The sequence below is a fragment of the Colobus angolensis genome, unplaced genomic scaffold, assembly GCF_000951035.1.
Source record: "Colobus angolensis palliatus isolate OR3802 unplaced genomic scaffold, Cang.pa_1.0 Scaffold79, whole genome shotgun sequence".
In the NCBI taxonomy this organism is placed as follows: Eukaryota; Metazoa; Chordata; class Mammalia; order Primates; family Cercopithecidae; genus Colobus; species Colobus angolensis.
In genome coordinates, this window is record NW_012121709.1 from 1,017,039 (window position 1) to 1,028,610 (window position 11,572).

General features: G+C 45.2%; 1 protein-coding gene across 3 annotated transcripts in view; it reads left to right on the top strand.

Annotated features, from left to right (window-relative positions):
- The window catches only part of RPH3A (rabphilin 3A), a 338,292-nt gene that overhangs the window by 321,720 nt on the left and 5,000 nt on the right, over positions 1-11,572 (top strand). For all 3 annotated transcript variants that reach the window (XM_011928670.1, XM_011928669.1, XM_011928671.1), the window contains 4 exons: positions 2,178-2,304; positions 4,400-4,456; positions 5,243-5,397; positions 9,291-9,372. In XM_011928670.1, the coding sequence (XP_011784060.1) occupies positions 2,178-2,304; positions 4,400-4,456; positions 5,243-5,397; positions 9,291-9,372 (421 nt within the window). The remainder of the gene's footprint in view (positions 1-2,177; positions 2,305-4,399; positions 4,457-5,242; positions 5,398-9,290; positions 9,373-11,572) is intronic.

Here is an 11,572-nt window from a genome sequence, read left to right on the forward strand (position 1 = left end):
TAGGTGTATATATTAATATTCATGAGGTATATAGGATAATTTGATACAGGCATACAATGTGTAATAATCGCATCATGAGTTTTTTAAATGGGTTAAAATAAATGGGTTTTTTAATCACCTCAAGCATTTATCCCTGTGTTACAAACAATTGAATTATACTCTTTTCACTATTTTTAAATGTACAATTAAATTATTGACTATAGTCACCCGGTTGTGCTATCAAATACTAGATCTCATTTACCCTTTCTAACTGCTTTTTGGACCATTGTAGTTAAATATTTTTGTACTTGCCTTATTATATATTTGAGGTAAATTCCTATAAGTGGTGCGACAGGGTCAAAAGCAGTGATTATTCTCTCATGTCTTTGGAGATGCATTGCCCTGAAGAAGGATGATATTGTTTACACCCCAACCAGTTCATCAAAGACGAGTTTCTTCTCCAGTGTTATACAGTGCAGGACTCAGCTACGAGGGTGTTTGGGTCCTCCAGGACTTTGAACATTTGTTCAACTAATGTTGGTGGTCAAGGAGTGTGGTACCTTTACAGTCCCTTCCTGTCCCCCAAGAATGCCTCCCATGCCACTGGAGGACAATAAGTCCTTTCCTCTCTTAGTATATGTCAGGATAAATTATCATGCCGTGACTGGTCCTTTTCGTCTCCTATGGCGGCAGTTCCCAATCTTTCCGGCACCAGGGAACAGTTTTGTGGAAGACAGTTTTTCCATGGACTGGGGTAGGGAGAAGGAAGGTTACAGGATGAAACTGTTCTACCTTGGATCATCCGGCATTAGATTCTCATAAGGAGCATGCAAACTAGATCCCTCACATGTGCAGTTCACAATAGGTTTTATGCTTCTATAAGAATCTAGTGCTGCCACTGATCTGACAGGAGGCGGAGCTGAAGTGGTAGTGCTTGCCTACCTGCTGTTCACCTCCTCCTGTGCAGCCGGATTTCTAACAGGCCACAGACTGGTACTGGTCTGTGACCTGGGAGTTGGAGACTCTTGTCCTAAGGGACATTTCTTATGACCTGCCCATTTTGTGCCACTATTACTCAATGCTGTGTAAGGTAGATAACAAAAGACAATATATTACTATAGGACTCAGGGAGACCTGGATTCAAACCCTGGTTCCACCTTTTATTAGGGAAAAGTTATTTAATCTTTCTGGGCCCCAGTATCTTCTCTAAATGGTAAATGCAGTTGTTTTGAAAGAGGAAAAATTAAATGAGAAAAGTTCCTAGCCTGACTTTGCAAAAGAGGATGCTCAAATGGCCATAAAGTATATGAAAAGGGGCTCAACTTTTTTAGTCATCAGGGAAATGTAAATTAAAACTACAGTGACATACTATGACCCATCCAGAAAGGCTAAAATTAGAGACTAACATAATTGAAGTCAAAGGGAATAAAGAGTGACCAGAACCTCTATAAACTGCTGGTAGGGACATAATTGGTGGAACAGCCTTGGAAAACTGTTTTGAAGTTTCTACTGAAGCTAAACTTATGCCTAGTCCATGGCCAGCAACCCTACTCCTAGGAAAATACTCAAAAGAAATATGTACATGTATATACCAAAAGACATGAACATAAATATTCCATAGCAGCATTATTCATAATAACTCAAAACTAGAAACAACCTGTATCAACAGCAGAATTATTATGGTATATTTACACAGTGGAATACTATGCAGTGATAAAAAAGATAAGTTATACTGTGCATGGATGCATCTCACAGACATAATCTTGAGCAAGAGAAGCCAACATAAAAGAGTCTATATCATTCTATTTATATGAAGGTCAAAAACCAAACAAATGACTTCATGTGGCCAGAGGCAAGAGAGTGGCTATCTTTGAGAAAGGCAGTGACTACAAAAGATCCTGAGGGTCTTTCAGTCTCTGGAATGTTTTATATCTTGACCTGGATGGGAATTATGTGGGTATATGCATATGCAAGAATTCATCAAGCTGTAAACTAAATTTATGTGCTTTACTGCATGTCAGTTATACTGCAATAAAGAAGAAATTAAAGGCACTTGGCCCAGTAATAAATAAATAGGAAATCATATTATTTCCATGTACATCACACATTCCTTACCAGCATCAGCTACAGCTCTTGGCACACAGCAGGATCTCAATATTTGTTCCTGTTTCTCTCTCTACCCCTTGTGTTGGTGGCAGGATCTCTGTCTGTGATGAGGACAAATTTGGCCACAATGAATTTATTGGTGAGACCAGATTCTCCCTCAAGAAACTGAAGCCCAACCAGAGGAAGAATTTCAACATCTGCCTGGAGCGAGTGATTCCTGTGAGTGACTTTACCCTGAGGATCTGATGGGAGGAGGGGAGATTGGAGGAGCTGCCTTCCTCTGGGGCTGAATTGGGGGAAATATATCCACAGGGTATTGGGTAGCAGAGGCACTGCAGCAGGTCTGCAGAGGAGAGTCAAGATTCCAGCTCACAACCTCAGGCTACATTCTCTCTCTGCCTTTCACAAACCCTGTGTCAGCATCACTTTGAACATGAGTTTTTCTTGGCCAAACTGGATGGACAGCATGGCAGGGGCAGTGCGGGATTCCTGGGTTCAGAGCCAGCTCTGCCACTTGCTGCTCTATGGCCTTGGCCAGGGGGCTGAACCACTCCAAGCCTCGGTGTTCTTGTCTGTAATGTGGGTGTTGTAACAGTACCTGCCTCTTGGGAGGGTTGTATTTGAAAAAATAACATAATTGAACTAGAACTTAGTGCATAGTAAGCACTCATAAATTAACAGTTGTTAGTATAGGAAATAATGCTGCCTTGCCCACCTGTCAGTCATGAAGTCAGAAATCACCATGTAGATAAACAGAAGGCAGCATAGCCTAGAGTTTAAGAGTATGGGCTCTGCAGCCAGACTCTCAGGTGTGAATTCTGGCTCTGCCACTTAGGGTATAACCTGAGGCAAATTATTTAATTTCTCTGGGCCTCAGATGTCTCATCTGTAAAATGGGATACTGTGGTGCTAACCTCATAGGATCTTTTAAGGATTGAATGTGATAATACATATGAAGTATTAGAATTGTCATTGTTGTCAGATGTAATTCTTGCTCTTTGAGGAAAATAACAAGGATCAAAATGAGGTTGCACCTCAGAATTAACCGGGGGATTTTAAAACCAGAGCTTTACAAACTAAGATTTGTGGAGGTCTCCCATAGGGATTCTGTTTTAGTGGGGTAGGGTAGGACTCAACAATCTACATTTTTAGAGACAATTCAGGCTGCCTTGCCTTAAGTGTGGGCCAACTTGGGCCCGGAGAGGGTAGCAAGTCTCCAAGGTCACTGAGCACTGGCCAGAGCCCAGCTCTCCTACCACACCCCTGGTCTCTCTGAGCAGCCTGCCTGCTCTCCACAGGGAAGCTATGGGGTGCAGGAGGGGAAATCCTGCAGCATCTTCTCAGCAGATGGCCAGCCTGAGGATGGAATATCTGCATGCCATGCCATAGTTTTATAACTCAGGCAAAGGAACAAGACTCAACAAGGAAAATTGCAAGGAAGGATTTCTACTGAATTCCAGGCTTAAAATAAATCCTTAAAGACATCCCTAGGAGCGAGGCATTTCTTCTGGGCTTTTGCCTGGTGACAGCTGGGTCTTAAGGCTTCTCTTCTTTCTCCAACTCCATGAGTCCAGTTGACCAGGACAATGGCCAGGCCCTTGCCTGGGTCATCAGCCTTTGGGTTTGCCCATCTTGCTATGGTGGATGCAGCCAGCCCCAGAAACATGAAGGTGCAGGACAGCCAGAGGGCTGCAGCAGCCGCAGAACACTACTGATCATCTTCTTTTGCTCTTTGCCATTAAACCGTAACCCTTGCACCACCATCTTCCCCCATTATATCCCACTGAGGGCCCCTCCCCTCTGGACCTCAGGTTTCCTCCTCTCCAAAGTGGGGAGGTTGGATTTAACCAATGGTTTTCTAACTCTGTTTCCCAGAACCTTAGAGTTCAGCAAAAGGGCCCCAGGGGCCATGAAGGGAAAAAACACCTGTTGGGTCAGACCCCAAGACCCCTGAGCCACTTCAACCAGAGAAAATGAAATCTTTTCTGTTTGTGTGTGGAGAGCTCTGATACTTACTGGCTGTGTAACCTTGCATAAGGGGCTTAACTACTTGGACCCTCAGGATCCTCATTTGTAAAATTGGAATTGTAACAGAACCTATATCATAGGTTGTTATACATTCACATAGCTTGCCATGTGACTGTGTTTTATAAATTTCAGCTAAAAGGGAGAACACAGGAGGGCCACAGTAGCTTAAGAACCCACTTCCATGGCTCTGGATGCTAATGGAAGTGTGAGGGGTTTCTGGTCCTTCTTGTGCAGGAAGATGAGCTCCATAGACAATGTTATCTTTTGTTTGTTTTCTTCTTTTCAGATGAAACGTGCTGGGACCACCGGGTCAGCCCGAGGCATGGCCCTTTATGAGGAGGAGGTGAGCACTGAGCAGGAATTGAAGCCACAGTTGGGGTCTGTGCTGGGCTGGGCTAGCATCTTCCTCTTCTCTCCCTCCCTGTCCCCTTCCTCACCCATTCTCTTGCAACCACCCTGGAGTTGATTTGCTTTGAGAGCGACCCTTTGCCCAAGTTGTTTGAGCATGAGACAAGGGACATCCTCTCCACACCTAAGCCTCTGAGGAGGGGGCAGCCCCTTTCTCTCATACCTAGAATGCCCACCAGGTTTTTGGCCTTGTTGTCAGATGCTCTGTAGACAATTCTACTGACTAGAGCAATGGCCCACTCCTTTCTTGGAGTGGGTGCATTCTTTGAGCTGTGTGCCTGGTAGAAACCGAAGTAAGCCTTCATGCTGTCTGCCTGGGTCCCTCATATGACTCCAGGGACTGCCCTTTGAGAAGACTGGTTGCATTAATGGAGTCTGAGATCAGAGGCAAGAATCTGTCTGGGGCCAGGGTCAAGGGTCAGTCCTGGGTTAGAGCCAAAGCCAATCAGTGACCAGGAGCAAGTTTAATCTGTGCTCACAGTCAGAGTTCATCCATGTCTAAGTCAAAGTGAAGCCATTGGTCCCCATGTGCCTGAGACTGGTCCCCGACTTTCACCTTTGGCTCCTCCTTGGAGGCTTGGCCATCTGCTGTCCTTGGTGCTGGCTCCCTAGAGCTGGTCGAGCTCCACCTGCCCTTCATAGGTTCTTCCCTAATGCTCCCCATTCACATTGCCTGGCCCCCTCCCCTCCAAGGCCCACACTGCCTTTTCCCCCAATGCAGCAGGTGGAGCGTGTTGGTGACATCGAGGAGCGTGGCAAGATCCTGGTCTCTCTCATGTACAGCACCCAGCAGGGAGGCCTCATTGTGGGTATCATACGCTGTGTGCACCTGGCTGCCATGGATGCTAATGGCTACTCAGATCCATTTGTCAAGCTGTAAGTCAATGCCTTGGGGCTACGGGTGGGTCCTGAAGGAGTCCTGGATCCTTGGAAGAGGAGAACCAGAGAGGTTCCCCAGGATTGTTGTACATTGAGACCCAGAGAGGGCAAGGAACCTGCCCAAGGTCACAGTGAAACAAATGCCTAGAACTGGCAAGAGTGTGGGTCTGGAGTCTCAGTCAAACTGGTGTGTCACTTGCCCACATGCAAAGTTTTGTGACTCTGTCCTCTCGAGGGCCTGCTGATGGCTCTACAATAATGCAGATTAGCTGTCGTAGCCCCATTTGTAGCTCCCAGGAGTTGGCCGCACACCCCTCGCACCGCTCAGACCTCCACCACCAAAGAGGCCATCTGGCGTTTTCCAGTTTCATTCTGGAAATGCTCAGAAAAAAAAAAAAAAAAAATGCCTTCGATCTGGGGTCTATTCCAGTAATCTCAATCATGGAGAATAAAAAGACTCTGTTATCTGTGTTAGTCCAGATCCTCTGAGAAGAAGATGCCAAAATAGGATTAAGCAGACAAGGGGCTTATCAGGGGAAATGCTCATTCCAGGAAGTCTGAGGGGAGTCAGGGGAGAAAGGGAGAGATGTTAGACTACAATGCAAGTCTGATCTGATGAGGGGAATAGGTAGGGAAGTTGGAGAGAAGCATTCCAGATACAAGTTCAGTAAGGCCACCAGGGAGTCCTCAAGCCAAAACTGGCCATCAGACATGTCCTGTGTCTCGTAGGAGTGGGCCAACTTTAGCATCTCTGCCAGGCCCAGTCATTGACTGGGAGCATGGCCTTGGCACAAATACATCATGGACTTCCAAGGACTGCACCCAGGGCCTTGGTCAGTTACGCTTCCTGTAGCTGGAGGTCTGCCAAGTGCAATCTCAGAGCCACCGCTGTGTCCGACATCAGACCCGACTCGTCTCTGCCGGTTGCTGGCTGTGGACTCTAAGCAAGTTACTTAGCTTCTCACTCAGTTTCTTTAATGGTAAAACAGAGACAAGAGTTCCACTTATCTCCAAGAGTGGGCTTAGGGTGCAAATGAGATAGCACAAAGGAAGCAACCAGAAAATTGAGCCTGGTACAGAAATGTTTAGCACCTCAGTAGAATTCTGCTGGCCTTGGGGCAGCAACACGTATGTTTCTGTGGATATGGATCTCCATGGAGCATGGGGTCTCCAGTATGCTCTAGCCATGTGACCTGGGGCTCATGACTTAACATCTCTAGACCTCAATGTCCTCATCTGCAAAATGGACAGAGTAATACTGTGTATTAGTTCAGGTCCTCCAAGAAGGAAACACCAAGAGAAGATAAGGTGTGCAAGAGATTTGTTGGGGAAATGCCTGTAGAGGAGATAAGGAGGAATCCAGAGGGGAGCCATAGAGACCACAGATCTTGCTGCAGGTGTGATCCCTGTGGAGCAGAGAAGGAAGGAAGTGTGGGTAGAAACAATCTTAGGCTACGGTGCAGCTCCAAGGAAGCTGCACTGTTTCATCCAAGGTGATGTAGAATCCTTGAGCACAGTCACCCATCAGAGGAGTCCTGCATTTCCCAGAAATGGGACTGCCTAGTGTCCCTGCCAGGGTCAGTTATTGGCTAAGAATAGCTTGTGGGAAGCATGGCTTCAGCAAGAACATCATGAATGCAGAGCCCAGTAGCTTGTTCGTCAATTTTACCCCCTGCAATTGGAGAATGCAAGCTGAGAGGTAGATTTTCAAGGGGTTTGGTACACAGTAAATGCTCAATAAATACCTGCCATTGTGGTTATAAATAACCACCATCACTGTCCTTACTCATGGCAAAGAGTATTTACTAATATTCTCTCCAGCTGGGAGACACTCCCTCCACCTCCATTGCCTCTGATAGCAGAAAGCAATACTTCCCTTTAGTCCATGGCCAAAGAACAGATTCATGTGGGCTGTCTTTCAGATTTCCTTTGAATGAAGGTCTAGTTAACAAAGAATGCTCATGGGACAAGTTTGGTTTCTAAGAGTAATTTGATTTTATTTCCTCATATGACCCAAGAGAGGAAATGAGCTCGAGGGGTGCTGTCCAGCACTCCATTAGCAGTCAGCCATGTGCAGATTGGTTTTCTTAAATAATTATCTCTACCACCCCTCCCCCACCCACCCAATCCTTCCAGAAGAAGTAGAATTGCCGTGGTCACCAGTGAAGCAGCTGACCTGCTGGGTGCAGTTATGGGAGAAGAAATGGGAGACCACTAAGTAGTTTCTGATCTAATAAAGATTTTTTAAAAGCCAGAACTTCCCATTATTTTTGCTTAGCTCTTTGGTAATTTTTAATTTCTCATTTTTATCTCTTCTTAAAAATTATCCTCGGCCGGGCGTGGTGGCTCACGCCTGTAATCCCAGCCCTTTGGGAGGCCAAGGTGGGTGGATCACGAGGTCAGGAGATCGAGACCATCCTGGCTAACACGGTGAAACCCCGTCTCTACTAAAAATACAAAAAATTACCCAGGTGTGGTGGTGGGCCCCTGTAGTCCCAGCTACTTGGGAGGCTGAGGCAGGAGAATAGCGTGAACCCGGGAGATGGAGCTTGCAGTGAGCCGACATCACGCCACTGCACTCCGGCCTGGGCGACAGAGCAAGACTCCATTTCAAAAAAAAAAAAAAAAAATCCTCAAAACCACTTCTGTAGATGAGAATGAGATGTTTGCCCTCTTTACAGGTCAAGAAACACAGGAACAGTAAAATTACGCTCACGTTTAAAGCTGCTCATCTGGTGACAACCTGAATCAGAATCCAAATGTCTTAGCCCTTAGCAGTGTTTAGCCCATTGTGTTTACTCACCCAGGAAATATTTTGTTTGGTTTGGTTTGTGTTTTTTTTTCCCTCTCTCTTTTTTTTAAGAGACAGGGTCTCACTCTATCACCCAGGCTGTAGTACAGTGGTGTGATCATAGCTCACTGCAGCCTCAAACTCTGGGGCTCAAGAGATCCTTCCATCTCAGCCTCCTAAGTACCTGGGACTGCAGGCATACAGCTCTGTGCCCAGATAATTTTTGTTATTTTTTATAGAGACAGGCTCTCGCTATGTTTCCCAGGCTGGTCTGGAACTCCTGGGCTCAAGTGATCTTCCCACTTTGGCCTCCTAAAGTGCAGAGATTACAGGCACGAGCCATCATACCCAGCCTTACCCAGAATATATTGATTGAGTACCTACTATGTGCTAGACATTGGGCCTCACTGGAAAAGAGCCCTGTAGGCAGAAGAAACAGTTTGCTCAAAGGCCGTTGGGTGGAAAGGAGAAGTAAGGAGTGGGGTGAGGAAGATGACGTAAGGTTAGGCTGGGATGGAACAGAAACCCAACCTGCAGGGTCTTAAGGCCACATGAAGGTTTTTGAACTCTCCCCTGAGTTTAAAAGGAATCCAGTACATAGTTTTGAAGGTGGAGTGACAATAATTAGATTTGCATCTTCCCCTTTCTGTGCATACACCCAGCATCTCTCTAGGAATTGGGGGCAGCCAAAGGTGGCATAGATGGTAAAATGCCAGGCACCACCAGTGTGACCATCAATTTGATTTATGGGGAGAAAGTGAGCATGCTAAGAACACAGACTCTAGATGTAACATCTGGATTCAATCCCAGCTGTGTGAGCTAGGGCACACTTCAGCCTCTCTGGATCTCATTTTCTGTGTCTGTAAACTGAGTGGTTATAGTTCTACCGCCTACGGTCATGTGGGGATTAAATATGCCTAAGGTGCTCAGTCAAGTGCCAGGTACCAAGCAGATGCTCTAATGCACATTGGTCATATCAGTGTTGATCCCTTTCCGATTTATTCGTCAATTCATCCTGATAAAGAAGGGGCCTTTGGGGTCAAGAGGCTGTTGTTATTCATTAAATGTCATCCATAATAGCATTTGTGTCTCCTCTCAGCTGGCTGAAACCGGACATGGGAAAGAAGGCCAAACACAAGACTCAAATTAAAAAGAAAACCTTGAATCCCGAATTCAATGAGGTAAGGCTGCCCCATTCTTTATCATGCTCTGGGATACTTGCCGTGTGTTAGAGAGGCACAAATTCCTACTAGAAGGTTGTAAGTCACATAGAAAAAAAACACTTTCTGTGATAGATCAGATTGAATTATCTAAAGAAGCAGGAATGAGTTCCTTGTCACTGGAAGAAATCAAGCCTAAGACAAAAGCCCACAGATTAGGAATGTCATAGAAAGAAAGCAGTGTTTGGGAAGAGATTGAACTAACTCGTCTCCAACGTCTTCACCAATTCAAGTAGTCTCTAATACTGAAATTCGGGGGAGTAACTCATGTACAGTGATGCTCTTTACAATCCACCCCGTTGATGATGCCCTGTCCTTCACTCCTCGTGTCCGTCCAGTGCATCAAGTCCTATTGAAACCACTGCTTGGACACCCATTGAATTTGCTCCTTCCTCTCCCTTCTCACTGCTGCTGTCTTGCCTCAGACCCTGACATTTCAGGCCTGGACAGTTGCAGTAGACTCCTGACTCATTTCTGTGTGCTTGGCACCTCTACCACATAAGTTTGAGCTTTGTAAAACACAAATCTGAATTTGTCACCCCCTTGCTTCAATAACTCTACAATGGCTCTCGAATTTCTTAGCATGACAATCAAGCCCTTTCAAACTCACCTCCATCCCTGCCTTATCTATACAACCCCTCCTCAAGTGACACTCACCTCCATGCAGGTCTCTTCACACCTGCTGCTCCCTTTTCCGGGACTGTCCTCTCCCTCTCTTCCTCTGGGGAAAACTCCTACTCATCCTTCAGGACTCAGCATAAGAATTACCTCCTGTAGATGTGCTTCCTCTATGTTTCCAGACACTGTGCATCCCTCTAGTTTCCAAATCCAGTGAAATCTGGATTTAACTTTTCTGTGGACAAGCCTGTCAGACACTAGGGGTCCAGAAATATCTGTGAAATCAATGAAGGGTTGAATGGAGGAAAGAGTGGAAGAGTAAATGAGTTCTAATCTAAACCACATGTATGGTTCTGATCTAGACCTAAATAAAGACAAAGAAGTGCCATGACAAGTGTCTCAAAGTGCCATGAGACACCAGCTCTGAGCCCAGAGTCACATCCCTGAGCCTGGCTCTATGCCCAGAGCAGGAATGAGTCCATGTTCATGCTGCATGCCTGCCTGGAGCAGCCCTGGGTGCTGTTCTACCCACTGAATCTCCTTTCTCTGCCCTGCTCCTGAGATCTGATGTTGGGGCAGAGCTGGCTAATATTGATTTTAATCACATATTGCAAAGTGGGAAAGGGAAGTTACAGCACAGTAGGTTTAGTATTGTTTGCTTTAAAAAAAAAAAGAAAAGAAAAAGAAAAACATATGCCCATATGCACCCACATGGGGAATGTGCTGTGTAAACAGAGTTCAGAATAATCACTGAGCAGTCAGCTCAGCCCTTCCTCTCTAGGCCCCTCTTTTAGCGGAACCCCTGATTTCCTAACTCATATCATGGATTTTGAGCAAGGAGCCATTTGTAGCTGTCCTGCCCTACACTCTCCTGGAATCTGAGTAAGTCACAAAACATGAAATCTGAATAAACTCATTAGCCGTGAATCAAGACCAGACATCATATCGCATAACAAACTGATGCAAAAATATTTTTCAGTGTTGGTCCTCAGCGTTGGTGAGCATGTGGGAAAAGCCACGCACTACTGGAGATAAAGCAAACCTCTGAAGGAAAGTTTGCTAAAACACTTTCAAAACTGTCAGATGTTAAAAGTTAAATTCCACTTATTTGGAGAATAGGTAGTGCAGTCACGTATTTCAAAATTCAGAAAGCACAAAGGGATATCCAATGAAAGTCCCCCTCCTACCCCAGCCTTGTTGGCACCGACTTCGTTTCTTATGAAGCAAATATATTATCAGTTTCTGAAATGTATATACATATACAAAGCAAGTATATGTGTAACCAGCTTTCTTATTGTACACAAATGGTATCACAGTATAGCCACTATTCTCCATCTTAAAATGTTACAAACTCAAACATTCACTTCTCAGAATCTATTCTAAGTAAATCATCATAGACATACATAATGATTTAGCTACAAGGGTTACTGTTTTTAAAAACCTATGTGATGATATAGCTACAAGGGTGTTTTTTTTTTTTTTTTTTTTTTTTTTTTTTTTTTTGAGACAGGATCTCGCTCCGTCACCCAGGCTGGAGTGCAGT